The sequence below is a fragment of the Stegodyphus dumicola genome, chromosome 7 (genome assembly GCF_044657685.1).
Source record: "Stegodyphus dumicola isolate Sdum_Otavi_A_Nest chromosome 7, ASM4465768v1".
In the NCBI taxonomy this organism is placed as follows: Eukaryota; Metazoa; Arthropoda; class Arachnida; order Araneae; family Eresidae; genus Stegodyphus; species Stegodyphus dumicola.
Genome location: NC_140774.1, coordinates 68,337,758 through 68,365,742, shown reverse-complemented (window position 1 = coordinate 68,365,742; position 27,985 = coordinate 68,337,758). Strand labels below are relative to the sequence as shown.

Here is a 27,985-nt window from a genome sequence, read left to right as displayed (position 1 = left end):
AATGGCAATGGGTTTTTTACAATTGGGAAAATCTGTGAGCATCAAATTTCTTAATTGTCTGTTTTGCTTAATTTCTTCTGATTTAGGAGGAGGAATATCTGTACCTGATATATGATCAGTTACTAATAATTCAACTTCTATTCTAGAATCGGGAGAACTTCTATGTTCTAAAGTTAATTTAACTACGTCATAATTTTTTTGGATGGGAGAAGTATTCCCAAAAGTGTAGACAGTCAATTTTTCTTTTCTTATGACTTCGAGGTTTAACCTGTCCGCTAACTCGCGAGCACAAAAACTTTTCATACTTCCACTATCCAAGAGAAGTCTGGCAAACACCTTTTCCTTAGCTGTTTTAACTTTTATCGTGCAAGTCTGTAATAGAATTGTGTTATTTGCATTATGTGAAACGGCCGAAACAATTTCTTCTTTTTGTTCCTTAGTTTGTGTATCATTTTTCGAAATTGATATACTATCCTTTTTATCACTTGGTGTATTTTTAATTATCGAACTGGATTTTTACATTCTGAATGTTTACCTTTGCAAATTTTACAAACTTTAGTTTGGCGTTGCCGGCACTGTGAGATTTGGTGTTTAGGGGCCAGACAAAGAAAACAACGCGCTTGTTTTTTCAAAATATCTCTCTTCTCATTAACTGTAAGGCATAAACAGGACTCTAAGTCATGGTTTTGAAAACAAAAAAATGCAGTTTCCATTTGATGACGCGGCTACCATAAATTCATGTGTGGTGACAGTTTGTTTATGTTTCGGCGTCGGTGGATATCTGTTAATACCTTTCATTTCCAGTTTTGACTTGCGTGGAAAGGATAACGAATTAATCTTTTCTCGCGATTCTATTTCTAATCGGAGAAAGTCTAGAAATTTGTTTAAATCATAGGTTGAAGGATTTTCAGTATTTGTACGATGAAATTCTAAAGTTATATCGTTCGGGATAATTTTCATCAAAATTGGAATAAACATGTTGGAATATGTTTCTGGTTTCACACCGAATGCTAAAAGGCTTCTGCCTTGAACGTTAATTGTATCATAAAGTTTTCGCAATTTTGCCACTTCACTTGAACTTTGAACGGGATTTAAATTTAAGAGATTAGAAATGTGTGTATTGATAATAAGGTCACTTTGACCGAATCTATTTTTAAGAATGTCTATAGCAGAGTCATAATTAGCCTCTGAGATTGAGAGACCTTCTATGGCTGATGCTGCGTTTCCACATAAATAAGTTCTCAAATAATTAAATTTTTCTATCTTCGAAAGTGTAACATTGTCATGAATAGTGACCTTGAATGAATTTCAAAAATTCGTCCAATCGTTATAGCCTCCAGAAAATTTGTGAATTAACAGTTTGGGCAATTTCACATTGCCTTCAATCTGTCTTTTGGTTTCAACTTCTGTGGATGAATTATTTAAATTCGTGTTGATATTTTGAGTATTGTATTTCCTTAAATAACGGTTGATTTTAGACTTCGCTATTATTATTTTATCGTTATATTCCATAGAAGTGTTAATATCTGAATCTAATTTTGATTCATCTTCAATCAAATTTTGTATTTTTTCATTTAAATCATGTAGTTCTGTTTCTTTACTATTTAACAATTCCAAACAATTTTCTAACTCTTCTTGATTTTCTTCTTTTAAATACTCATCTACATTTTTAATAATTTGAGTTACAGAAGCACGTATATGTGATCGATTCTTAATTAGTGTCTTCTGTTCCATTTGAATAAATTATCAAAGGAGACTTACCGTGAGAAGTCTTTGTTTACAAAGGTAATCCAAAAGACAAAAAACACAAATTTTCAAATTAATCAGATTATTTTCCCGGCCAATGCACCATTATATAACGAAATGTTCTAGATCAAAGTCGAACCACTCATAATCCAAAAAATGAGATGCATGGCCTGGAGGGTTTTCCATAAATTTTAATTAAACTTAATATTTAGATATATACAATGTAGGCTATAATGCCTGAATTGAATATTTAAGCCTCAAAAGGCAAGAACTGAATAGTTCCAGCTAAAATCTAAATCGAATTCTATTGCGTAGTGCATCGAAATTCTACCTTCAAGAAGAAGAATATTTTTTCAAGCCACGTGTTCAGAAGGGGAAAGGTTAAGTAAGCCAATAGATGGAATCCTAATGCCATCTCTTGGCAATATCAAAGAATATTCCTTAACAGCCTTTACTTTGTCCATGAACACATTGATATATTTTCACTTACAAAGTCAAAGAAGCACCAAATTCTACAATATAGGCAAACAAAAAATACATAATCTCAAATACATTTTAAACCAAACAATAAAATAACATAAAAAAGGAAAACTACCAAAAGCAAATATCATTTACCATGATTTTTGAGTTCACTTCGTAAACCCAGAGCTACGTAAAAATCAAAATATCAATCATACTCAAATGACTTTTTTCAAACCAGGTACTCTTTCTGATCGAACGCTTTACATAGTGATCATCTGAACCTTTATTCCTACAAACCCATTCAAATCCATCTAAACGGATTTTACGTTCGACTAGACGCATAATCCTTTCTACATACAGGACACTTATAATGGCTACTTTGTAAACCTTCATTTACACACCAGTCAATTAAAGCTCTTTTCCCCTTTCTCTCCGAATCCACAGAAACTTCAAATTAATCTTACTACATTCGGCCATTCTACCATTTAAAGAATAAAACAACACACACCACAAAAACGCTTACAAAACATCCCATGTTTCAAAATTTCCCAGAATCATGCACCCGATTACATCACAATAGGGTTTCCATAACATTCAACTACTCAGGCTACCATAAATGACACAGCAACTTGGTGATAAATCAAACAACAACTTCTCCATAATACAAGGGGTACCTTAAAGTCTACTCTACCCTATATGTATATATGCACTTACAATCACACTGCAAAACATTATTAAACACACATCAGCCTTTAACTGCCATTAAGACTAGCGTCAAAATTCTGTGAAGAATTAGTTGAAGACTATTCAGCAGAATATTACTGAGTGGTCTTGCCCTACAGCTGGGATGACATTGAGACTAACTACTGGAGATACCGCTTGGTGGCACATTTGTTTCTCTTTGTTATCCTGCTCAGACTAACTTGCCCACTATGTACAATTGTATTATGGATAGAAACCAACTTACGCAGTGCACTACTATTTGTATAAAATCTAAGACTGTGCAATATAATGGTTTGTGAATTCTTTTGCATATATATATGTAAAATATATATATATATATATATAAAGATGGCTTATTTATCAGTATTCCATATTTATTATGTTATAGTTTTAAAATTAGACATATATTATATATTTATTTATAACTCATAGTTTTAATGTTCAAAATTTCATATGCTATAAAGTCAAAATTTTATATGAGAAAGTCATGAACTATGATAGGCCATAAGTTAACACTATGTTCTGGATGTTTTCATGTCGTTTCTCATACTTTTGCTTCACTCCTGTACTAATGCTTTTCTCACCCCGGCCTCTCTTTTTGACCGGGGGGGGGATGTAAAATAAAATAAAAAAAAAAAAAAAAAAAAAAAAAAAAAACGATGGCTTTGCTCTTTGCGAACCAGCAACCTTTAATTAATTTTCTGCACTTCAGGATATTCCTCTAAACCAGTACCTTCTAGAACATTCGCACCTATTACATAACCTCCTCATATAAATGCTGCATCATAAGTTTTTCTACATTTTTCTAGAAGCTACTCTGTTACATAACCTTTCATATAAATGCTGCATCATAAGTTCCCCTACACAGATGCCTTCTCGCCTTCGTTCTGCTAACGCTTCCGTTATGCTCGTCTTTCTTTGTTAGAATGTTATGACGTATTAAAGTTTAAAGTCAGTCGTATCTAATAGTTCAATTACTGAATAAGTTATTTGATTAACTTTATCTGGAAAAAGTCATCTGCTCTAAATTAAAATAAAGATATGCTTGCTGTTAAAAGTGAAAAGTCCTGAGTCGTCATTTTCCTCTGTGTTTCAATAATCCCAGCTTCGTCAACCATCTGCCAGAACGGGTAATGGAATAGCCTCACCATTCGCCCACGATGTGTTGGAATAACTGAAAACATTACAGTTATTAATTAGCCGGTGGGATTTATCCTCTATGTGGGAAAAAAGCTCCTGGATTTATTTATAACGCACTTCTAAATTCAACAGTGGGTCAAGGACAGTGTGTGATCGTCTGATGCTTTTGCTTCTTTTCCGGCGATTCTTAAGTGCTTTCCCTTGTCTCCAAAGTTATGCATTTTATCAAGTGCTTCTAAAGTGATTGATTTTAGTGTTCAAATTGATGTGTATGCGAACTCTTAAATTCAAGATTTTGTGATTGGAATGCTAACATGCTCAAAAACGGCAAAAATGTCAACTGATAAGCAAGAATCCGTAGCTATTGTGGATACAGTGAAATTTCAATTCCCTATTTTTGACGGCACAAGTACAAATTTTCCAATAGACAAATATCTTTTATTGTTTGAAGAGAAATGTACTGCAAAGAACATTCCAGAAAAGGAAAAGAAATTTGTTTTTTCAGAGTGTATTAGAGGAGAGGCTTTAGCCCTCTATTTACGTGATTGTTTAGATAAAGACTGGAACAACATAAAGGATATTTTCGAGACATACTTCACAACATCGGAATCTGTTACTTTTAGTGATTTTGTGTCTTTAAAATACGAGAAATTTAATAATATTGATGTTTATGTTCGTAATAAGTTGAAATGAAATTAGGAGCCAGCTTGAAACTAACAGATTCCACAATGGTGGAAGCACTTACGGAAGGACTTCCTGAGTCTCAAAGAATGCTGTTAATAGTGCAAAAAATCGACACATCGAAAGACTGGATTACTCTTTCTAGGAAACTGTTTCCAGTTCAGATGCCGTTGGATGGTCTAGGAAATAGTAATTACCAATTTGTTTCTCCAAGGCAAACTGTTCCGTGGTGCTATTATCCCAGACCAGTGCAAGCCACTCCGGTTGATCTTTGAATTATGGTAACTTGGCGATTTTTTGGCGAAAATTTGGCGACTAACTCTGCTACAGCAAACCTCTATTTTTTTTCGCTGCCATTTTGTCTTCACGAAGTAAAGATGTTTCTTTTCTTTTTATTTACTCAACACTTTTTCCAACAATCTACTAGCTGAATTACACTTATGCTAGAAATTTTATGTAACAAAACTGCTTAATCATGACAAATATTAACTGCAAAATTGGGAAAAAGTGCACAATCGCAAACTCCTTGTGCGTTTTTCAGAATAGCACATACACATAAACCATTTACATGTCGACTTATTTTTACTTAAAAAAAAATCCCAGAATTGCACAAAAATGGCATTGCAGACACTCTTAACTTTATCCATCTACACTGCTATTTTCTCGTAAATTACAAAAATTTGCACGAAAATGCAGGAAAATTTTGTGAATCTTTAAACTCGGTAAAAAGAACATATATGAAATTACCTGATCGCGAAAAAGTATATACCCTTTCCAAGGAAGCATTTCCACATATAAAATAAATAAAATATCCAAAAACTTTTACCTCTAAATTATCTATTGTATTATAAACGTCACCAATGAATTTATACCGCAAGCATTAAAAATGGTTACAAATACTTAGTGTCAAATATTTAAATTATTTCCATGCACGTTTTCTTCAACTGAAACGTATACCAAATTGCTACAAACATAAAATTCACAAAATAACTATCATTTAATTAAAATATAACTAAACCATATACATGTCGGCTTATTTTTACTTAAAAAAAAAATCCCAGAATTGCACAAAATGGCATTGCACACACTCTTCGCTATATCCATGTACACTGCTTTTTTCTCATAAATTAGAAAAATTTCACGAAAATGCATGAAAATACTCAACGTATACTACTCAAACGTATTCCAAAATACTACAAACATATAACTCACAAAATCACGATCATTAAATTAAAATATAATTAAATTCAAAAACACTACTTAAAATATAAATAAGCACATACATTAAATTAATAAAAATTAGATTACAATCCTAATTACTTTAAACTAAATCATTGCTAATAACAATTTTCCAATAATACCATATTAATTTATTTACTCCTTACATTTAGAACAATGCATAAAAATAATATCCTCAAATGATTAAAAATACTAACTTACCTAATTCTCTTCAGAATCTTCATTACGTGGCACGCACACTTCCCTACAGAAACAGTTCCAATTGGCTGCAGTACTACTGCTAATTTCTAAATCCGAAATCCAGTAGTCAACTGGCAGTCTATTCACGCAGTAATAAGAAATTAATAAAATTTCACCCATACTCAAACTACTTTCAGCAAACCACGTACCCTTCCTTACATTCCGTTTCACAAAATGTCCATTTTCACCAGATTTCTTGCACCACCATTCAAACTTATCTGTAATATCCTTCCTTTCACACAATCTAATTTCATTCCCACATTTTGGACATTCATACTTATCCGCAATTAAACCTACACTCATACACCATTCAACCAATTCTTTTGAATTATCAGATAAACGTATTAAAAATTTAGAATTCACTTTAAATAGCACCAAGCAATCTGAAAATTAATCAACACTATTTCACACAACACACAATGAAGCTTAATACAAAATAATATAGTACTACAAATATTTTTCCAAATTTACCCCCTTTTCCGATTAAAGAATTGTAATTCGTCCATTAATGTCACATGACATATCTCATGATCTCTCATTTCCCTCACACAAAATAATGCGTAATCGGAACTGAATACTTCTCACATTATTACCAAAGTCCTAGGTAGTAACCTTTATTGTCTCCAAAATGTCGCCAAACTACCTGTTACCATATTCCAAAGATCAGCCGCCACTCCTTATCAAAGTTTTCGTAGTGTGAGACCTTTTAATTATCAACAAGTGCATTACCGACCTCTACAGTATGCGTATCGGCGAATTCGATATGCACAATTACCTGCTATTAATTATAACACGATTCCTAAAAGAGAAGTTAAAAAATGATATTACTTTAAAGTGAATGTCCAAATTGGACAGGAAAAAATTCGCAGTATTATTGATACGGGATCGCAAATTAACATTTTACCGTTAAAAATTTTTAACAAAATTAGTGATCAATTTAGAGAAATTTCAGTGAAATCCTATGATAAAATATTTTCAATATCTAGTCAAGTTCATATAGAGAAAATAATCAAACTAAAGTGTAAAGTAGGTAAAATAGAAAATAATGTGATATTTTATGTAGTAGATTCAAATTTGAATTATTTATTGCTTTCATCACCATGTATTTCATTATTTAAATTACAATTGAATTTTCATAATTATGAAGTGTATCAGCTTAGAAAACAGGTAAGTAAAAATGTTAAAGTAGACAAGTTTTTCCAAAATAATTATGCATGTAAAAATGATCTTAGTACTAAAAATTGTGGTAATTATTTTGAAAATAGTAAAAATTCTGATAGTAAATTACAGAAATTGTGTTGGAATTGAATGATTATAATCATATATTTGCAAAAAGTAAATATGATGTTGGTTGTATAAGGGTTGAACCTCCCAGAGTTATATTAACTTCTGAATTACCAATAGCCTATAGACCATATAGAGCATCTCCTAAAGATAATAGTGAAATTAAAAAAACAAATAGATGAATTGTTAAAAGCTGGAATTATTAAACCTTCTTATAGTCCTTATGCTGCTCCTGTAACTTTAGCTTATAAGCGAGATGAGCAGTCCAGAAGCAGATTGTGTATTGATTTCAGAAAGCTTAACCAAATTACTAAAACTGATTCTGAACCTATTCCTAGAATTGATGCTGTATTAGATCAATTAACAAATGCAAAAATCTTTTCTACATTGGATTTGGCATCAGGCTATTGGCATATAAAATTAAATGAAAAGAATACTGAAAAATTGGCATTCACTTCAAATTTTGGACTGTATGAGTTTACTAGATTACCTTTTCGTTGGAAAAATTCCCCAGCTGTTTTCCAACGAGCTCTTAGACAAATTTTAAACAAATATCAGATTCAATTTGCTTTAAATTATTTTGATGATATTATAGTATTCTCTCCAAATTTTGGTGAACATTTAAATCATCTTAAAATAATATTTAATATATGTGAGAAAGAGAATATAAAATTAAAACAATCTAAATGTAATTTTGCTAAAGAAAAAATAAATTTTCTAGGATATGAAATTCAAGCAGGTAAATATGAGCCCAGTAATGCAAATATAGAGGTTATTAAGAAATTGCAACCCCCTAAAAATATCAAAGAACTACAAAGATTTTTAGGAAGTGTTAATGTTTATCATAAATTTATTCAAAATTATGCTAAATTTAGAGCCCCATTAACTAATTTACTTAAGAAAGATACTCCTTATAATTGGACTGATGAATGTCAAAAAGCTTTTAAAAAATTAAAAGATGCATTGATTTCTAGACCTATTTTAACTTTAATCCTAAATATCCCTGTCATGTATTTGTTGATGCGTCCAAAGAAGCTGTTGGTGCTGTTTTAAAACAAGAACATCCTGATGGTAGTTTACATCCAATTGCTTTTCATTCTAGAAAATTAAGATCTTATGAACAAAATTATGCCATTACTGAACTGGAATGTTTATCTATTATTGATGCAATTGATAAATTTTATTATTATTTACATGGTAACCATTTTACTGTACATACTGATCATGCTGCTTTAGTTTGGCTTAAAAATATAAAACACCCTACAGGTCGTCTCTGGTGGTCTTTAAAATTATCTATGTATGATTTTGATATAAAATATGAAAAAGGATCTACTAATGTTGAAGCTGACATGCTGTCTAGAAATCCTATGTGTCAACATTTAAAATTGCAAGTTAATTTATTATCATTAGAAGAAATAAAAGAATATCAAAATTTAGATAATGTTTGTAATACTAAGTATAGGAAAATGAATGATGTCTTAACTATTAAAAAAACAGGGATTGTACAAAATTGTGATACCCATGTCTCTACGTACGAAATTACTGAAAAGGCCCATATACAATTTGGTCATATTGGTGTATCATCTATGCTAAATTTGTTATCTCCACAATATTATTGGCCAGGAATTGTTCAAGATGTTAGAAATTATTGTAAACGTGAAGTATGTCAGTTTAATAAGAAAAGTAAACAAAAGAAATTTGGTTTAATACAAAATTTACCATCAGTTAGTGCACCTTTTGAAATATTATCTATTGATACTGTAGGTGGTTTAAATTGTTATAATTCTACTAAAAAGTATATTCACATAATTATTGATCATGCAACTAGATATATCTGGACTTTTGCTTCTGAAAGTGTAACTACAGGTACTTATATAACTTGCTTAAAACAAATTTTCTAAATTCAGGTCCCTAAAAAGATTTTAAGTGATAGGAACGCTGCTTTTACATCTTCAAAATTTAAGCACTTTTTAAGGAATCATAATGTAAAACAATTGCTAACTACTGCAAATAGACCCTAAACTGATGGTAAAATTGAACGTGTTAACCAAACTATTATAACTAGATTAAAATGTAAACTAAATTCTTACCAAGGTAATATAGCATGGACAAAGTTATTATCCCAAGTAACTGAAGAGTATAATAATACCCCTCATTCTGTAACAAAATTCCCTCCATCATATTTAATGTATGGAAAATTACCTTATGATTCCTTAATTCAAAATCAAGAATTGTATCCATCAATAGAAGAAGCTAGAAAAATAGCTCAAAAGAGATCTGATGATTATCATAATGCAAATAAAGAAAGATATGATATTCATTTTAAACCTAGTAATTTTAAAATTGGTGATTTAGTGATGTATGAAGAATTTCAATACCCTAATACACGTAAATTATCTCCTCCATTCTCAGGACCTTATAAAATTTTAAAACAATATTCTGAAGTTACTTATGAAATAGATAAACCTAATCCTTTAACTAAAAAGAAATCAGAAATTGTTCATTCAACTAGATTAAGACCTTTTAATCCAGCAAGTGAGTTTAAGTTAACTGTCAGAAATAGTAGAATTCCAATCTCTGCTCAAAATTAATTTTTTCAAAATTCTCTATTAAAAATCTTCCTGATTATGACTTTTAATACCTGATTTAGACTTAAACCCTAACTATGACAAGTTATTTTCTTGACTATGACAAATTATTGTAAAGATGTAAAATAAAATAAATAAATAAATAAATAAAAAAATATGATGGCTTTGCTCTTTGCGAACCAGCAATCTTTAATAAATTTTCTGCAATTCAGGATCTTCCCCTAAACCAATACCTTTTAGAACATTCGCACCTATTACATAACCTCCTCATATAAATGCTGCGTCATAAGTTTTTCTACATTTTTCTAGAAGCTACTCTGTTACCTAATCTTTCATATAAATGCTGCATCATAAGTTCTCCTACGCAGATGCCTTCTCGCCTTCGTTCTGCTAACGCTTCCGCTATGCTCGTCTTTCTTTGCTAGAACGTTATGACGTATTAAAATTTAAAGTCAGTCGTATCTAATACAGTCAAAAGTCGTTAATTCGGACACCCATAATCCTGAATGATCTATAATCCGGACCTCAAAGCTACAAACTTTCTGCGCATGCGTCGCGTTGGTGCATGCACATAGGCATTTACGCTTGCGCATAAGACCTTTACGGCTGTGAATATGCGTGTGCGCAAGCGCATAATATGTTTACGCATGCGCGATTAATGTATAACTGACGGTATAAGCTAAGCTAAAATTATCTAATTCAGTTAATGTTGCAGATTGCGTTGTTCCTTAATCTTCGAATTGGATCCGGCTTATAATTTTTTGCAGACTGTTAGAGCAATTCTATAAAAGTAAGCTTGAACTTTCGATTATGTCAAATAGAATTTCCGATATATATTTACTAATATGTAAAGTATCTACAAAGCGAAAGTATGTTTTGAAATCCGAAATCTGTTTATCAATTTCACGCTGCTCTTCGGCAGGGGGGGGGGGAGAAACGCCGCGGTACGCAATGAATTGGAAGTTGATCTGTCAGCACTATCCTTATCTTCAGGGCAGATGTTTTATTTTATTTGGCTTATAATTCCTTACTAAATGTAGTATTTCATCTCGATGTACTCCGTCTTTGATATGATTTAAATCAAGTTCCTCGTCATTATAATTCGCTTCCGACAATGAAGAAAGTGACAGAGAGGCTATTGAAAACGAAAACATTTCGATTGACAAATTAGTCGGTATTCTCGACACAGCAATTATAGGACTTGAACAGCAGAACTTCGTAACTAAACAAGAAATTATGTCTGTTTAATAGAATTAAAGAGAAAGTATTATCACATGAAACGAAGCAAAACTTAAACAACTTACATTGAAAGAAATGTTTAATAAAGTAAACAAATAAATATTAAGCTTTTTCTTTTTGTAAATTTTGATACCCTTTAGATCATAATTGTTCTTTATTTCATAAATTGCAGTTTCATATTTTTAATTTTGTAATTTCTGCATGCCATCTTACCAGATTTAAACTGATGATCTATAATCCGAATCGCCGAAGTCCCAACGAGTCCGGATTAACGACTTTTGACTGTAGTTCAATTACTGAATAAGTTATTTGATTAACTTCATCTGGAAAAAGTCATCTGCTCTAACTTAAAATAAAGATATGCTTGCTGTTAAAAGTGAAAAGTCCTGAGTCGTCATTTTTCTCCGTGTTTCAATCATCCCAGCTTCGTCAACCATCTGCCAGAACGTGTAATGGAATAGCCTCACCATTCGCCCACGATGTGTTGGAATAACTGAAAACATTATATATATATCTTAGTTATGTTATCTTGTTCATGCCAAGTACCTTGTCATTGGGGGGGAGGTGGTTTTTAATTTCTCATGTCATTAAACATTGCTGATGTGTTTCAGTTAACCTAAGTTCTTAAAAATTGTAAACAAAGTAAAAATTGTTATATGTTAAAGTAGTTATTGTGCTTAGTATAAGGTGACCAGACGTCCCAGTTTTGGCAGGACTGTCCCGATTTTTAACAGTTTGTCCCGCGGCGTTTTAAGAAAGTCCCGATTTTTGGAAAGAATGCCCAACAAGCTAGGGAATGGCGGGCGAACGGATAGGAATATATGGATATTTCACCAGGATATGAGTTATATTATTTTTATTAATATTATAATGCCTAACTTCAATAATAACAATTTATTGTTGAGAACTGCTTAACAAAGTTCACATTCTTGATCAGTTATTAGAATTAACCACCATTGTTTGGATTTAAAGAACAATGGCATTTCATTGGCATTGGCAACGACAAAATCATATTGTAAGTGTCTCTCATATGGTACACATCATACTGCGTGCTAGTGCTAGTTGAACAAGTGATGCCAACAAATCAGCTATTCTGATAATTAGGTAACTTATTTATTTAGTTCATAAATACATAATTTTTTATGAATTTAGCAGACAGTACTCGTATTATTTATATTTTACAGTGACAGCAAAAAGTCTAACGCCGGCCTTTGAAGTGACACTTATGTTACATCTAGAGAGAAATATAGGATTAAAATTTAAATAATTTTTAAAATACAGTTACTTTATAACAATGAAATTAATTTATAGATTAACAATAAAATATGTTCATGTAAGTATGTACCTACTTATGTGTTTTTAAGCTACAGTAAGACCCCGCTTAACGCTGTTTCGGTTTAGCGCTCTTTTATTTCAACCCGGGGATTCCACGAAATCGCTCGCAGCATACGGGGATTCCACGAAATATTATGCAGCGATAGGTTTCAAATACATATCCGAAAGAGTGTACTTGTATTTCTTGTTTGGTGCGGTATTGTACAGACATATTTTGAAGGGGTAAATGTGGAAGATGTCGAAGAAATAATTCAAGAAACAGCGGCTAGTCTTTCTAATGATGAGCTCAAGGAATTAACTGAACAAGAAGAAAACAAAAATGTTGACAGCAGTGATTCAGAAGAAGAGCAAAAAGAACTTTCGATGGCGTTTGTAAAAAGGAGTTTGTCATAACTGAAATAATGGATCAATTAATTGAAAATGATCCGAATTTTGACAGGAGCTCAAAAATAAGGCGTGGTGTTAGAGATGCTCTATCCGTTTATGAAGAACTTTTAAGAGAACAATGCAAAAGAAAAAAAACAAACAACATTAGATGCTTTTGTCACAAAAAGGCAGAACACTGAAAATGCGGAAGGCTAACTAAATATGACTGACTTAGAATTTTATTTGTTTTTTTTTAAGAATATTCGTTTTGTTATTTATATTTTGTTTTTATTTTTGCAAGAAATAATAATGTGGTATTAATTTGGGCTTTAAGAAATAAATGTTTGGTTTTATTTTTATTAAAAAAACATACTTTTTAAATTTAATACAGTTAAAAGTCGTTAATTCGGACATCTATAATCCGGACCTCAAAGCTACAAACTTTCTGTGCATGCGTCAACGACGCATGCACATAAGACCTTTACCGCTGCGAATTTGCGTGTGCGCGTGCGCAAAATACGTTTACGAATGCGCGTTTAATGTATAACGGACGGGATAAGCTAAGCTAAAATTATCTAATTATCTATTTCAGTTAATGTTGCAGATTGCGTTGTTTCTTAATCTTCGAATTGGATCCGGATTATTATTTTTTGCAGACTGTTAGAGCAATTTTATAAAATTAAGCTTGAACTTTCGATTATGTCAAATAGAATTTCCTATATATATTTACTAATATGTAAAGGATATACAAAGCAAAAGTATCTTTCGGAGTCCATTAAACAAAAAGTGGAATTGCTGCAAAAAATGGATAAAGGCATATTTTTTGTTTATCTAAACTTTGTTTGTTTGAAAAACTTCTTTTGCATTATCTTTAACGCCGCGGCGGCGTGCAATGAATTGGAAGTTAATTTGTCAGCACTATCCTTATCTTAAGGGTAGATGTTTTTATTTTATTTGGCTTATAATTGCTTACTCAATGTAGTATTTCATCTCGATGTACTCCATCTTTGATATGATTTAAATCAAATGCCTCGTCATTATAATTCGCTTCCGATAGCGAAGAAAGTGACATAGGTTATTGAAAACGAAAAAATTTCGACTGACAAATTAGTCAGTATTCTCGACACAGCAATTATAGAACTTGAACAGCGGAACTTTGTAACTGAACAAGAAATTATGTCTGTTTATAGAATTAAAGAGAATGTATTATCACATAAAAAACGAAGCAACTGAAACAACTTACATTGGGGTTGGGTTTGGTTTTCAGTTTGGATGTGCATGGTATAGTCTTGGATATTTTGAACTTGCTATTATTTTTCTGTGGGTACCATCATTTGAGTATGTCTGAGATGGGTAAGAGGATGAATGTTGATTAACAGCGGATGAGCCAAAGCGACCAAAAATTTAATTGAATTGCTTATGTGGAGGATGGAGGAGATGGTGCTGGGAAGCATGAACATATGCACATGAGAAAAAGGTATGTTAAAAAATTGACATTTCATTTATTTATTCATCTCTGTGTGTTAATTTTTGTTAAAAGATTTGTTGTTTAATGTTTTCATGTCATTATCTGATTGTATATTTTTGGTTATTTGTTAACACAGCGGCGAATTTTTTTCTGGTTAACAATGGTAGTTTTAACTTTGTTTTAGCTTCCCGATGTTGTTTAAGTGAAAATAGATTGATGTGTACATGGACAAAAGTAAGGCATTGCGCAATGCCTAATGTGTGCAATTCTCTGATTAAAGTTAAAATAGGTCAATGTGTACATGGACACCGAGTTTGTGTAAGTCTTTGACATGTTTTGATTTTGTATAGCGGTCGGAAGGATTGGCACTATCTTGGAATTGGTGCCGATCTTGGTGTAAGAAAAAAGGGACAATTCGCCAAGGGGTACCGTAGAGTAAAATTTTAACCAATAATTGTTTATTTAATAATTGTCTATTTCTGGTCTGCTGATAGATAAATAAGTATGTTTTTGGTAAGGAAGATTGTATATTTCATAGAAGTGAGGGGAGAATAAAAACACCTGTTTCAAATTTTTCCACGCCACGTGTCTGTGCATTTTCCTTATGTTAGAAAGGTTATTTTTCAGTAGACACAAATGTACTTTCATTTGGATAGTTTTGTTTTCCTGAGCTGTTTATCATGTCGCATAGAAGCATTGGTAGAAAATATCTAACGAAGGGAGAGATGCTGAAAGTTTTTGAAAGTCTTTCTGATGATAATTCTGCTTCAGAAACTGAGCCTGATGAAGAATTTTGTACCGAAACTGCATCCAATTTATCTGATGAGGACTAGATTGTTCCTATTGAAACAAGTGAATCCAATTCATTTGATGGCGAATCGGTTCATGAAACAGAAAAAGAAAGTAAAAATTTAGATCAAGAAAATTATTACATTGCCTTCTACTAGCATAGTTTCCGGAAGTGAAATTAATGGCAGTAGTTGAGCTCGAGAAAGTAGTGAAAGGCAACGAAACAGAATTAAAAGAGGAAGATATATCCAAAGTAAACAAATTCAAACAGAACAGCGAATGATGGTTCAGTTTGGAAAATATGAAATATTTCGACAAGTGTTACAGGGTGACGTCTTACGAGAAGTAGCTACGTTAGCTTCGAGCACAAAGAGAAAAATAATTGATGTGCATGGAGATCGTTTATCAAAGAAAAAAATGTTGCATCACATTCAGCAATGCACTGAAGAAGAGGCACGTAAGAAATCCCAAAATCCAAATTGGAGTTTTCCACTTGATGAATTAGATGCCTTCATTTCAATGTACATTTGTGAAGCTTTGGCTGCAAAAAGGTCTTTCTATTTTGATTTTATGATCAAAATATTGGGGCCTGACATTTTTCAGAGACAATGGCTAGGGACAGATTTCTGGAAATGATGAAGTATTTGCACTTTGACAAGAAATCAACTAGATATCAAAGACTGAAAACTGATCCATTTGTCTTTGTTTCGGATCTTTGGAATGCTTTTATAGAAAACTGCTTGAAATGTTATAAACCAGGCGAAAATATACCAGTGGATGAATAATTATTTTCCATGAAGACCCAATGCCAATTTATTTAGTATGTACCTAAAAAGCCAGACAAATTCAGCATTAAATTTTAGTTTGCTACTGATATGCAGGCAGAATATTTGTTGAATGGATTTCCTTATTTGGGAAAAGACGAAACAAGACCAGCTGGAGAAACAGTAGGTGAATGTGCAGCTTTTCGCTTGATGGAACCTTACTACAATACTGGAAGAAACCTAGCAACAGGTAATTTTTTTTTACTTCACTGAAATTAGAAAGACATGAAAATGTAAAAGAACTGAGAAGTAAGCTGCATTGGCACAATAAATTGTTCAAAAAGAAAAATATCTTATTCTTTCAAAAATATGAGGGATTAACTTTATTCTAGTAAGATTGCTAAGCATGACACTATAACGCTTATGTCATATCAAGGAAAGAAAAAAAAATTGTCCTGCTCTTGAGTACTCTGCACCCAACATTGGAAATCGCATCTGATGAAAAAAGACACCAGATGTTGTGAATTTTTACAATTCAGCCAAATATGGAGTTGATGTTTTGGACCAGATGGCGAGAAAATACTCAATGAAGTCCTCATCCGGACGTTGGCTAGTTCAAGTTTTTTTAAATACAGTACAAAGTCTTTAATCCGGATGTCCATAATCCGGAATGATCTATAATCAGGACCTCAAAGCTGCAAACGTTCTGCGCATGCGTAAACACATTATGCATTTACGCATGCGCATAATACCTTTACACATGCGCATATGTGTTTACACATGCACGTTTAATGTATAATGGAGGGTAGAAGCTAGGGTAAAATTATCTATTTCAGTTAATGTTGTAGATTGCGTTGTTCTTTAATCTTCTAATTGGATCTTATTTTTTGCAGACTGTTAGAGCAATTTTATAAAAAGTAAACTTGAACTTTCGATTATGTCAAAAAGAGTTTCCGATTCTGGAGCTGCCAAAGGATCTACAAAGCGAAAGCATGTTTCGATGTCCATCAAACAAAAAGTGGAATTGCTGCAAAAAATGGATAAAGGCATGAAGAAAGTGACAGAGAGGTTAGTGAAAATGAAAAAATTTCAATTGACAAATTAGTCGGTATTCTCGACACAGCAATTACAGGACCTTGAACAGCGGAACTTTGTATCTGAACAAGAAATTATGTCTGTTTATAGAATTAAAGAAAAAGTATTAGCACATGAAACGAAGCAACTTAGACAACTTACATTGAAAGAAATGTTTAATAAAGTAAACAAATAAATATTAAGCTTTTTTATTTTGTAAATTTTTATACCCTTTAAATCATAATTGCTCTTTATTTCATAAATTACAGTTTCATATTTTTAATTTTATAATTTCTGCATGCCATCTTACCAGATTTAAATTGTTGATCTATTATCCGGAAAAACTCCTAATCCGGAATTGCCGAAGTCTCGACGAGTCCAGATTAGAGACTTTGTACTGTATTCTTAATTAATTTCTTTGGTCGCAATAAATGCATGATTAATTTACAAGGAAACAACTGAATATAAGAACATCAGCCATCGTGATTTTATTTTGAATATGGCTGAGGAGCTTCAAAAGATGTACATTTCATCCAAAATTCACAAACTGTCTGTATTTAACAAAAAGAGAATTGATTCTTACATCAACCCTTCCCATAAGCATAAACAGTGCCAAATAAATGTATGCAGAGGCAACAAAACTTTGAAAACTGTAAAAAATATGTTTGTGGAGCCTGTACAGGTAAAATTTTAAAATATCTAGTTTTTTCTCCCCTCTTTGTTATATTAAATTATGCTTTGATTAATATGTTTACTCACTTTATTTTGCTCTTTGTTATATTAAATTATCTTTTGGTTGATAATATTTACTTTATTTACTTATTAAACAAGCAAAATGTATCGTTATAAGCATTAACTTTACATAATGTTAGCAAAAAACGAGTCTTTTCTTCTGTTTGGAACCTGTACCTGTAACTACAACCATTGGTCATAGTTATAGGTATACAGAAAATGCCGTAATGTTAGTGTTAATTTATTTTTAGTATGATTCTTTTTAAGAAATATTTATATCTCTTGTATTTGTACACACACGACATTTTTAATGGAAATAAGAAAAGAATGAATTAAAAGGGAAACAAGAGCTAGATGTATTTTTAGATATAAATTGATGTTCAGATTGCTTTTATATCAGCACATATATTTGATTACATTTTTAATTTTCAGATGTGCAACTAATACTGAAGATGAAAAACAAATAGTGCAGTCTATTAAACAGAAAATTGAAATACGGAAAGTGCAGTTGGAAGATATTCAATCTACTTTGCCTAGAAGCAATGGGTAAGCTGCAAAACATATTTCAAATATTAAAATTAGACATGTAAAAGTTTTGTTGTCAGGTGCCATTAGCTTACTACTAAGGCATAAAAATCATAATTTAGTATCAGTATTTTCAGATAACTCAGATTCTGAGGTTTTAAAATTTAGAAATATGTCTTTTTACTCTTAAATATATTTGTTTGCATGTTGAAAACAAACTACATTTATTCACAGTTGTTAGTGTTGTACATTGATTTAATTTGGTAAATGTAGCTATCGTAAAAGATATAATTATTTTAATCATTGGTTCTCAATGTGGTCCGTACTCCCTGAGGGTTCGTGGAAAGAAGCTGAGCATGGTGAACTTGTTTTGGGGGGTAGAGGGTGATGAGCATATTTTGGCTTTTGAACTTAATTTTAAAACTCCCAAAAAAATTTATTAAATCAATTATCCAGTTTATGCCATTTGTACTCGCAATAAAAAAAAAAACTTATGCAACGGCTCCTCTCACACAATTCTAAAAATGGTGAGACGAATTGCATTCTAGATAGGATAACCGTAAAGAACTCAACACTATGGTTTTTCTCTGATCCCAACCAGCACAGTGCATGCGCGGGCTGTTTCTGTGCGCTATTAATTACAACACATGCACTGAGCATCCTTTCAGTATCACTGTTTGATTTGACCCATATTTCTTGGTGTTGATTTTCATTCACTTCATTTCTGCTTTGTTTTTTCCCCTCATTTTCGATTTACTTTCATTGTTTATTTGGCCAGTTGAGGTAATTGCACTTATTCTTTATCGTGAATTGTACAATTTGAAAAATAGTTATATTTTCCTCATCATATTTTGCTGCCACCAACTATGCCAGTTTATAAAAAGAAGTCTCATCAATACAGTTCTACGTATTTGAAGTTTGGGTTTGTTCTTTCACCATCGAACTTGACGCTACACATATGTTTACTTTGTAACAAAGTGTTACCTAATGAGACAAGGAAACCATCTTGTTTGCAGGAGCATCTACCAAAAAAATTCATTTTGACAAACAAAATAAAGATTTGTCATTTTTCACGAACATCAGGGACAAGTTTCTGAAGGTACCATCAGTCTCAGGCTTACTAGCTACCTCATGAAAAAAATGTAACAGTGGTTTGGAACCTCTTATAGCATATCAAAATTAATTGCTAAATCAGGGATCGCTTATACTATTGGTGAAGAGTTGATACTGCCAGCTGCGAAGGAAGTTTTGAAATGATTTTACACCATCCAGCTGTATCCAGTGTTATAAAAAATGTCAAATTAATCCTTTGATGAATGCAGTATTATAATATTTTAACTAAAAAATTCTAGAAATTGAATATTATGAAAAACCAATTATATATGAAGTGAAAAAAATATATATACTCTTGTTCACCGATCTGTGGTTGGTTGTTGCACTATGAAACCAGCACACGGCTAGGACTTTGTAACTTACTGAAGTAGCAGGGGTTAAAAAAAAAAAAACATTTTACTGTGTGCATTTTCAATAAATGATGAAATTTGCAAATTAAAAAAAAATGTATTTAAGAATTGCATTATATGTAAATTTTTTAGATTATTTTATGAAGTAATTCATCATAAAAATGAAAAAAATAAACATTTATGCGATTTTTCTATAACAGTGAAATATAAGAATGTACATAATAAGGACATTCAGAAAAATGGATTAAAAAAACTGGGTCAAGATAAAAAAAACTGTTCAAAGCATGTTTTGTCTTTTTGGTACATGCATATAGACCCACATTGCATGTTTTGCACATGGAATCTTGTTTCTGTGAGGTTTCTCCCTTGTGCTACAAAATGTACACCACTGGTATTTGCATTTTACTGGCATATATCCAGCGTTCTTTAGTCTCCGTTCATCTGGCACATGAAGTTCATGCTTTTTTATGTTAATGGGGGGGGGGCGATCTTTTTGGCTTCTGTATGGATCCTTCGTTTCCCATTCATATTTATTTTATTCGTATTTCATCCAAAAATATTTAAAATTTAAATAAAACTTTTACACAATGTCTGGTTTTAATTATAGGAAAATATATTTACATTATATTTAAACTAAACATTATAAAATCACAATACTGGTATAGGAAGCAAGCATGTTGAGCTTGGAGAAAAATCTCTGGAAATGAAACACATTTTCTCTGGGCAGGTTCATGTATTGTTTAATAATAAAATAACTCTGTGGTTTCATAGCCCTGTCTGTACTCTGTGGTTTCATAGTCCAGGTAAAAACAAGCACTCCTATTTGAAAGCAGTAAACACTGTTGTGAAGAGCTGTGGTTTCAGGGTGCAAACCACTGAGCCTCAAGCATTGTGACACAATGCTCTAATGGCTCAGAGGTTGGGCCCTGAAACCGCAAAGCAAATGTGATAACTATGCACAGGTTGTTTATATGTACAATTTAATTATTGCTATATTTTTATTGTTTATGACAGAAATGATGTGCAATCAATATCTTTTGCAATTTAAAGTTGTTTATATTAATAAAAGGAAGTTATTTTGTCTCAGTGAAAACGAATTTTAAAAGGCATATGATTTGAAGTACTAAGGCCTAAAAAATGTATAGTTCTGCAGTGATTTTGTGTTATTTAGAAGTAAAAGATAAGTAATCAATCAGTTTTCACTCAAAAATTTTGGAAAGAGGGGGATAAAGTTAAAAAAATTAGTGGTTTTAGAGCGTGAGCGTCAAGGGGTTAAGCAATGACACAGTGCAACGACAAATTGATGAGATGGCTGAAGATGTTGAAATTTCCTTATGCATACTTTTGATAAACACCAAATTATCTGTTCAGGTTAATAAATCACCTTGCCAAGTACTAATGAGACTTTACTGTTAGCATACGTCCGGATTGTGAATGAAGAAAAAAAATTATCAGATATTCGTTTTTTAAAAAACTTGATTTCAGGTACTAAAGATAAATCTATTTTTATACTGCCAAAGATTATTTGAAAGAGAAAATAATCCTCTTGCAAACACTAAGCTTGTTGCCACCAATGGAGGTCCTGCAGTGGTGGGTCTTCATCGTGGGCTCCTCACTCTTTTGAAGAAAGAGGTACCAAGTATTTTAGCTATTCACTGCATGATTCATAGACAACATTTAGTTTCGAAACACATCACCTATTGCTTGCATTCATTACAATATGTCATCTCTTCTGTGAACAAATTTCTCAGTAATGCTCCCAACGATTGATTATTCGGGCAGCTGTGTAAGGACAGCGATGAAGAATTCAATCGCTTCTGCATACCAAGGTTTGCTGACTGTCGAAAGATGCCTCCCTCAATAGGTTCTGGAATCTTTTCAACTCTGTACTGGACTGGAAGGGAAAGATGTAGCTCTTAAAGACAGATTGCTACAATTTAAGATTGATGTTGCTTACGTATTTTGCAGCTTCAAGTCGAAGAGCACAATTTGATCACAACAAAATCTATTATTTCTGCCTTTATAAAAAAAAGTCACTTTTTGGAAGCAGAATTTAGGTTGCAACAACTTCAGTCAGTTTTGAGTTTTATCATATCTGCATAAGAGCAGTGAAATCTCCTTCAATGAAACACAAATTACTGTCAACACCTTGAGTCTGTGCACAAGGACATTTCTCAGTGTTCTGAGAATATTTTGTTCCTGGAAGTCTCTCAATGGGTCAAGAACCATTTTATGAATATTGAGATAACAGAGGTTCAGAATTGGTCGAAGTTTCAACTAATGAAACTTTGAAAGCCATCTTCCTGAATGCTGATTGTCATCAGATTTTGGCTTCAAAGTAACATCAGTCACCTCTACCCAGGATTGTGGATTATCATCAAAAAATTGTTAAATGCCTTCCTTGCTCCTATCTTGTCGAGTGGGTCTCGGTGCTGTGACTGATCTAACTACAAAAAAAGGGAAGGTGACTCCAAATCATGGAAAGAGGGGGGCCTTTGCTCTTTAAAAATATTGAACTGAATGTTCAGAAACTGGCTCTGAACCATCAAGCACAAACATCCCACTAGTCATATTTGATTGTTTCACTGCTATTACTCTTTTAATGTATTCTTTTGCTGTTTCGTATTAATTATTTAATTAAGAAAAGAATATTTAAGCATTTCTCACCCTTTTTTTTTTTTTTTTCCCCCCAGCATTAGACATTTGATTTTAGCAAAAGGAATGTAATTACCTTCCAGGGCAAAACTATTGAGTGAAATCCAAAAATGTGGTGTGTAACTCTACTGAAAAAAATTACCTAAAAATTTTCCCTTTTATAATTCAGGAACTCCCTTTTACCATACCCTAAATTACAGGATTTTCACAAAGGGGGATGTTGAAAAATTTTTTGCTTCTTAGGCAGAAGCTTTAAAAAGGTTAAGGTCACTGGTTTTGATCATTCCTTCTCTACACTTTTTAAGTGCTGTATGTGTAATCTGTAGCTGGTATACTGATTGCCACATTTGCACAGGGCGAACATAATTGCAGTATAATGTGTAACAATAAGATTTCTTAATTCTGGCCTCATTCAAATACTAAATTCAATTTCTTTTTAGCTTTTTACATATCTCTGATTAAGTTTATATATATTGACAATTAAGACCATTTATCCTTTTTCATGAATTGTTTTTAAGTATTAGCAAACCTTGACTGAAAACAATTATGTTGGTAACTGCATAATTATAATGAATGAAATTAAAAGGTGGATACATGCAAATTAGGATTTCACATAAATCTTTTCATTCATTAGTTTGTTTTGCTGGGGAGCTTGAGTAATGCTGTAAGTAAAATAAAAAAAAATAATGAAATTATATTGCATCACTATTTTATTAAAAAAAATTAACTATCTATCTGTAGCATTTCAGAAATCATCATAATAATAGTAATTAAATAGTAAAAATATATTTTTGGTTTGCTATAGTCATTTGATTGCTTTTGTTATTACAAGGTTCGTACGGTCCTTAAGAGTCCTTAAATTTTTTGAAATCGATTTTTGGTCCTTAAAAGTCCTAAATTTGGCCAAAATCAGTAGAAGGTCCTTAATTTTAATCATCTGAAATTTCTCTCTGTTTTTACGACTGCCATTTTGAGTGTGAATTAGCATTTTGGAGGAATATTTTTGGCAATTCACTGATGTATATGGTTATCTTTTGAATGGGTTATAATTTGTTTCTAATATAAATGATGGGATACTCGAGTTTCTAAGCAAGAAGTGAAACATAAGTATTTCGAAATTCATTTTTTCTAATAAAGAGCTCTTAAATGACTTTTGATTTTTGGGGTTGTGGATTCTTTTATTAAATGGTTCTAAATTTGACAACTTGTCAACATTTTGGCGATTTTAAGATCAGTTTCTATAGAAAATTTTTAATTCCGAGATCTGAGAATTTTCCGGCGATTTTTTTAAAACATCGTAACATTGATAAATTTCATTAAAATAATGGTAATATATTAGAATTATATTTAAAAAATAACATTAGAATAAAACATTTTTATTTTTCATTGTCATATTATAAAGTTTTATTTTGGCAACTTATTATACAATATTTTTAATCTGAAAAATAAACAAGGTATATAGCTATACAGCATAATTTACGAAACAGCTCTTAGTAAAAGCAAAATTAGTTATGTAATTAATTAAAATGTCTTCTTTTTAATTTTTTCATAGTAAGCATTTTTCCCATGTTATTGTCTGAGATTACATCATCCAACACCCATCAAGTAACCATCAACACAATCAAGTAAAACATTTTCTTTGCATCTACTGAGACTTATATATAAAACAACTTATCACCTCTAGCACTTTAATGGCTTATTGGAACCTTAAAATATATTAACTGGGTTACAACCCCTGGAACTCTACACAAAGCCATGACATTAACTTCATTAAGCAGAGCTTGACTAACTTTCAACACTTGCCAACCGTGCTTACATCAGGCCTTTCAGGTTTGTTCCAATCAGCAGGTCTCTCTATAGACAACCTGCAGAGGGACAACGTTCAGTCTTTTGTTATGAATCATGCTGATTATGATCTCACTTCTCATTTTAACCAATGCCGCTTGACATAAAATCTCCTTACTATTCGCTAAACCTCTAGACTGACCAGGTATGTGACAAAATAAGACAGTAAAAAAAAAAAAAAAGCTTAAAGCTAACTATTAGTAAAACGTAAATGTCTCTTATCTTCTTTCAAATATGTCCAACTATTATAAGTGTAAAATATTTAATGCTACTTGATAAACTGCATCAAGTTTATTTTATGCTCAAACTTATTAATAATTATGTTAGTTGATTCATGTTTAGTAATAATGCATACTACTTAGGGATCTATTATTTTTTTTTTAGGGTGGTATTACAAAAGTGAAATTCAGGCATAGAATAATATTTTTAATTGAATTTATTCAGTTCACATTTTCTCATAGATCCTTAATTTTTTTCATTAATAGTCCTTAAAAGTACTTAATTTCCGTGCGCAGAAATGTGTACGAACCCTGTATTAGTTCTCATATCTTATATTTCACAGTATTTCAGACAAGTAGGCCTTATGGACTGTGTTGTGATTAAAATACAGTCAAAAGTCTTTAATCCTGATGTCCATAATCCGGACCTCAAAGCTACAAACTTTCTGCGCATGCATAAACGCATTATGCATTTTGATGCAAAAGCAAAGTTTAAAGTTATAAAAACATTTAGCAGAATTAGCAATAGAAGCTCCCTAAGGTTATATACTGTGCAGACATTGAAGACAAAAGTTTTAAACTTAACCAATTTACTAACAATATGTATAAAAATAAAAATACAATAAATAAATTTAATCAATATCGGAAACTTAAAGAGTGTAACATTATCAAAAATTACATTTAGCTGACTATTCATTAACCCCAAGGGTTTTTCCTTTAAAGGATATTACACTATTAACAATACAGTAAATATTTTACCTGATCTTTGAATACTGGCATTCAATATGTGAAAAACATATCACAGAGCAGAAACTATGTGGTTATTATGAAATTCACTTCACTATCAATAAGTCCATACTTTGTAATCAGGAAGGCACCTGAAAAATTAAACTAAATCCTTCAGTGTACTTAAACCGGTGAAAGCCGCTCTCTGTAGTTACACATGAGAAATCACAGCTTGGAAAAACATCGCCGCTAGTCCTAAAAAAAAAAAAAAAAAAAAAAAAAAAAAAAAAAAAAAAAAAAACACTTGTATTGATGCTGCCCACGGCAGTTGCTCACCGGAAATCACAGGTTGGAATCTATTGCCGCCGAACCGTATAAACAGGATGCCACTCACGGCAGTCGCTCACATCGTAGCTGCTTTTCAGAATTCAGAAAAAGTCATCTTTGGACCGGAATCACGGCACTAATCGTTGGACGGCACACATCACAACATCATCTTCCAATGGGGGCTGGAACGGCACACTACAGAGCAATGAAACAGGAACCAGAAGGAATAAACCAGAGCGATGCGAGATACTTATACCTGAAGTAGACATGACATCATCTCATGGCAACTGATCAGTTATCGGCACGACTCAGCCTTCCCGATGACGTAACATCAAGTTTTGTTTTTGCATCTTAATTAGGCTGGAACAGTCCGTTCTTAATACAAACAGTGGCAGTGAAAAACGAAGTAATTGCTATATCCCTTTAAAATAAGAACTAAACCTTATGTAAAAGTTAGAATTATTTCAAGTATGCAGAGATGATGCAGAAAAAGGGTTACAATAGGTCATATTTTCCAACAAATACCCCCCACATCATCATCTCCGACCTGAAATAAAAACTGAACACCAATATTTTTTTATAAAATTCAAAACAAGAATAAATAAATATAAATATAACAATACACAACTCCAATCAATTCAGAAATTTTAAGAAAAATTTTCCTTTGGGGACATGTTATCCCATTTTTCAAAATTTTATCATAACAAGGAAGTCCAACATGTTACAAAACAATACAAAGACATATGTATGATCATATATTCAATACATTTACCCAGGGCCCTGGTCAATCACACAACATTCTACACTATACAATTTTACATTATTTAATACACATCATAATATGACTTACAAATTATTTTCAATAATACAGTCAAAAATTGAAACGTCTAAACAAAACTCTTAATTTAAAGTTAAATACACATAAAAACAAATTTTGCAAGAAAATTGCTCCATAAAATCTTATCAAGTTATGTTTAGTCAGCGGTTTTGTTATGGGCCCAAGGCCCAAGGCGATATTTTCCGGAGTACCTTTGCAACTTAATGCAATTACCTCCACAACTTCGTTAAGAAAACTGAAGTGATTAAGAAAAAGCACTGGCTAAAGGGTAATGAAGGAGACCATTAAGGGTTTACGGGGAAAGAAGTGAATTAGGAGTCCACACTAAGGACGAAAAAATTCTTTCTGCTTTCAACCTGTTTTACCAGATTGAAAGAGAGAGAGGAGATGATTAAAGGCGAATTCCTGAATGCATTGCATTAATGGAATCGGAAAGATTGAAAGACAATCAGCCGGGAAACATAATTTTCCAGGGCTTGGGAAAGGTATATTAGGTAATACGGAAAACCGCAGTAATTGCTAATGCCTTGGGGATGGGCTGGGGGGGAGAGAGTCTTGCGACTAAAGCTCGGAGCAGGGGATGGAGGAACGAAAAGAAGGGGGGAAAGAGTTCAAGAGGCGAAAAAGTTCTCCTACCGCCCGTGGCGAAGGAAGAATAGGAGCAACTATTGAAGCGGAAAGAACCGTGAAGAAAGTTAACTGTAAAAAAGACGGAGAAGTTTAGGATAGTTAAAGGAAGGCAGGCGAGGAAAAGTGTTTTAAATTGAAGAGGAGAGGTGGATTAAAAAAAGGGAAAGAAATAAAAATAGGGACAGGATTAAACAAAATTACCTGATTGCAGATGATGTCTGAAGATATGCAAGCTTGTATATATGCAGATTGCTGGAACAAAAATTCATATAGTAAGAGTGTTTTGAGTAGCATATGAGGGAGCTAGATTTTAAAGATTGGAATATTAATTTAAATTTGAATAATTAAGTATCTTAAGTTGAATGATAAAATAATATAGAAACGTTAAATCTATTGTGATTCTGACTTTTAATTGTCTGGACCGTGTTTTAGGAAAAGATGAGGTCTTGGCAAGTGGAGGAGCATGTTACCTATAGCAGCACGGATATAAAACCGAGAAACGAGGCCGAATTAGGTCCGGCGGGCATGTGGAAGTATAGAAATAGTTAAGGGTCGCCGGGTTAGGCCCGTGAAGTGCTTGTTAATTTAAAAAATTTTTAGAAAGAAGTCCTAGTCAAGCAGACACCTCCGCTTTGGCTTCCTAGGAAAGATGTTATAAGTTCTATCAAGAACGCTCCTAGGTCGCTTAGCTGAGCTGGGCTCAGCTGGATTATAAGCAGGAAGTGAATGCAAGACTGGGTTTTCGATCTGTGTTAATCTATTAAAGAATTTGGCCGAATTTTGCCTGAAAAAGGCGTCAAGGGAAAGAATTTTGAGATCGTTATGAAGCACTTCATTACGGACGAAATAATGAGCATTTGTCAGGATACGAAGCGTGACGCTCTGGAA

General features: G+C 32.3%; 1 protein-coding gene across 6 annotated transcripts in view; it reads left to right on the top strand.

Annotated features, from left to right (window-relative positions):
* Window positions 1-27,985, top strand: part of LOC118204846 (transmembrane protein 120A-like) — a 107,271-nt gene that overhangs the window by 8,512 nt on the left and 70,774 nt on the right. For 5 of the 6 annotated variants that reach the window (XR_015042108.1, XM_085820404.1, XM_085820402.1 and 2 more), the window contains exon 4: window positions 18,303-18,416. Coding sequence is in view for 5 of the 6 variants with exons in the window: in XM_085820404.1 (XP_085676530.1) it covers window positions 18,303-18,416 (114 nt within the window). In the remaining variant the exon portion in view is untranslated. Of the gene's footprint in view, window positions 1-16,957; window positions 17,133-18,302; window positions 18,417-27,985 lie in introns of all 6 variants that reach the window. The other variant, XM_085820403.1, reaches the window with a different exon arrangement.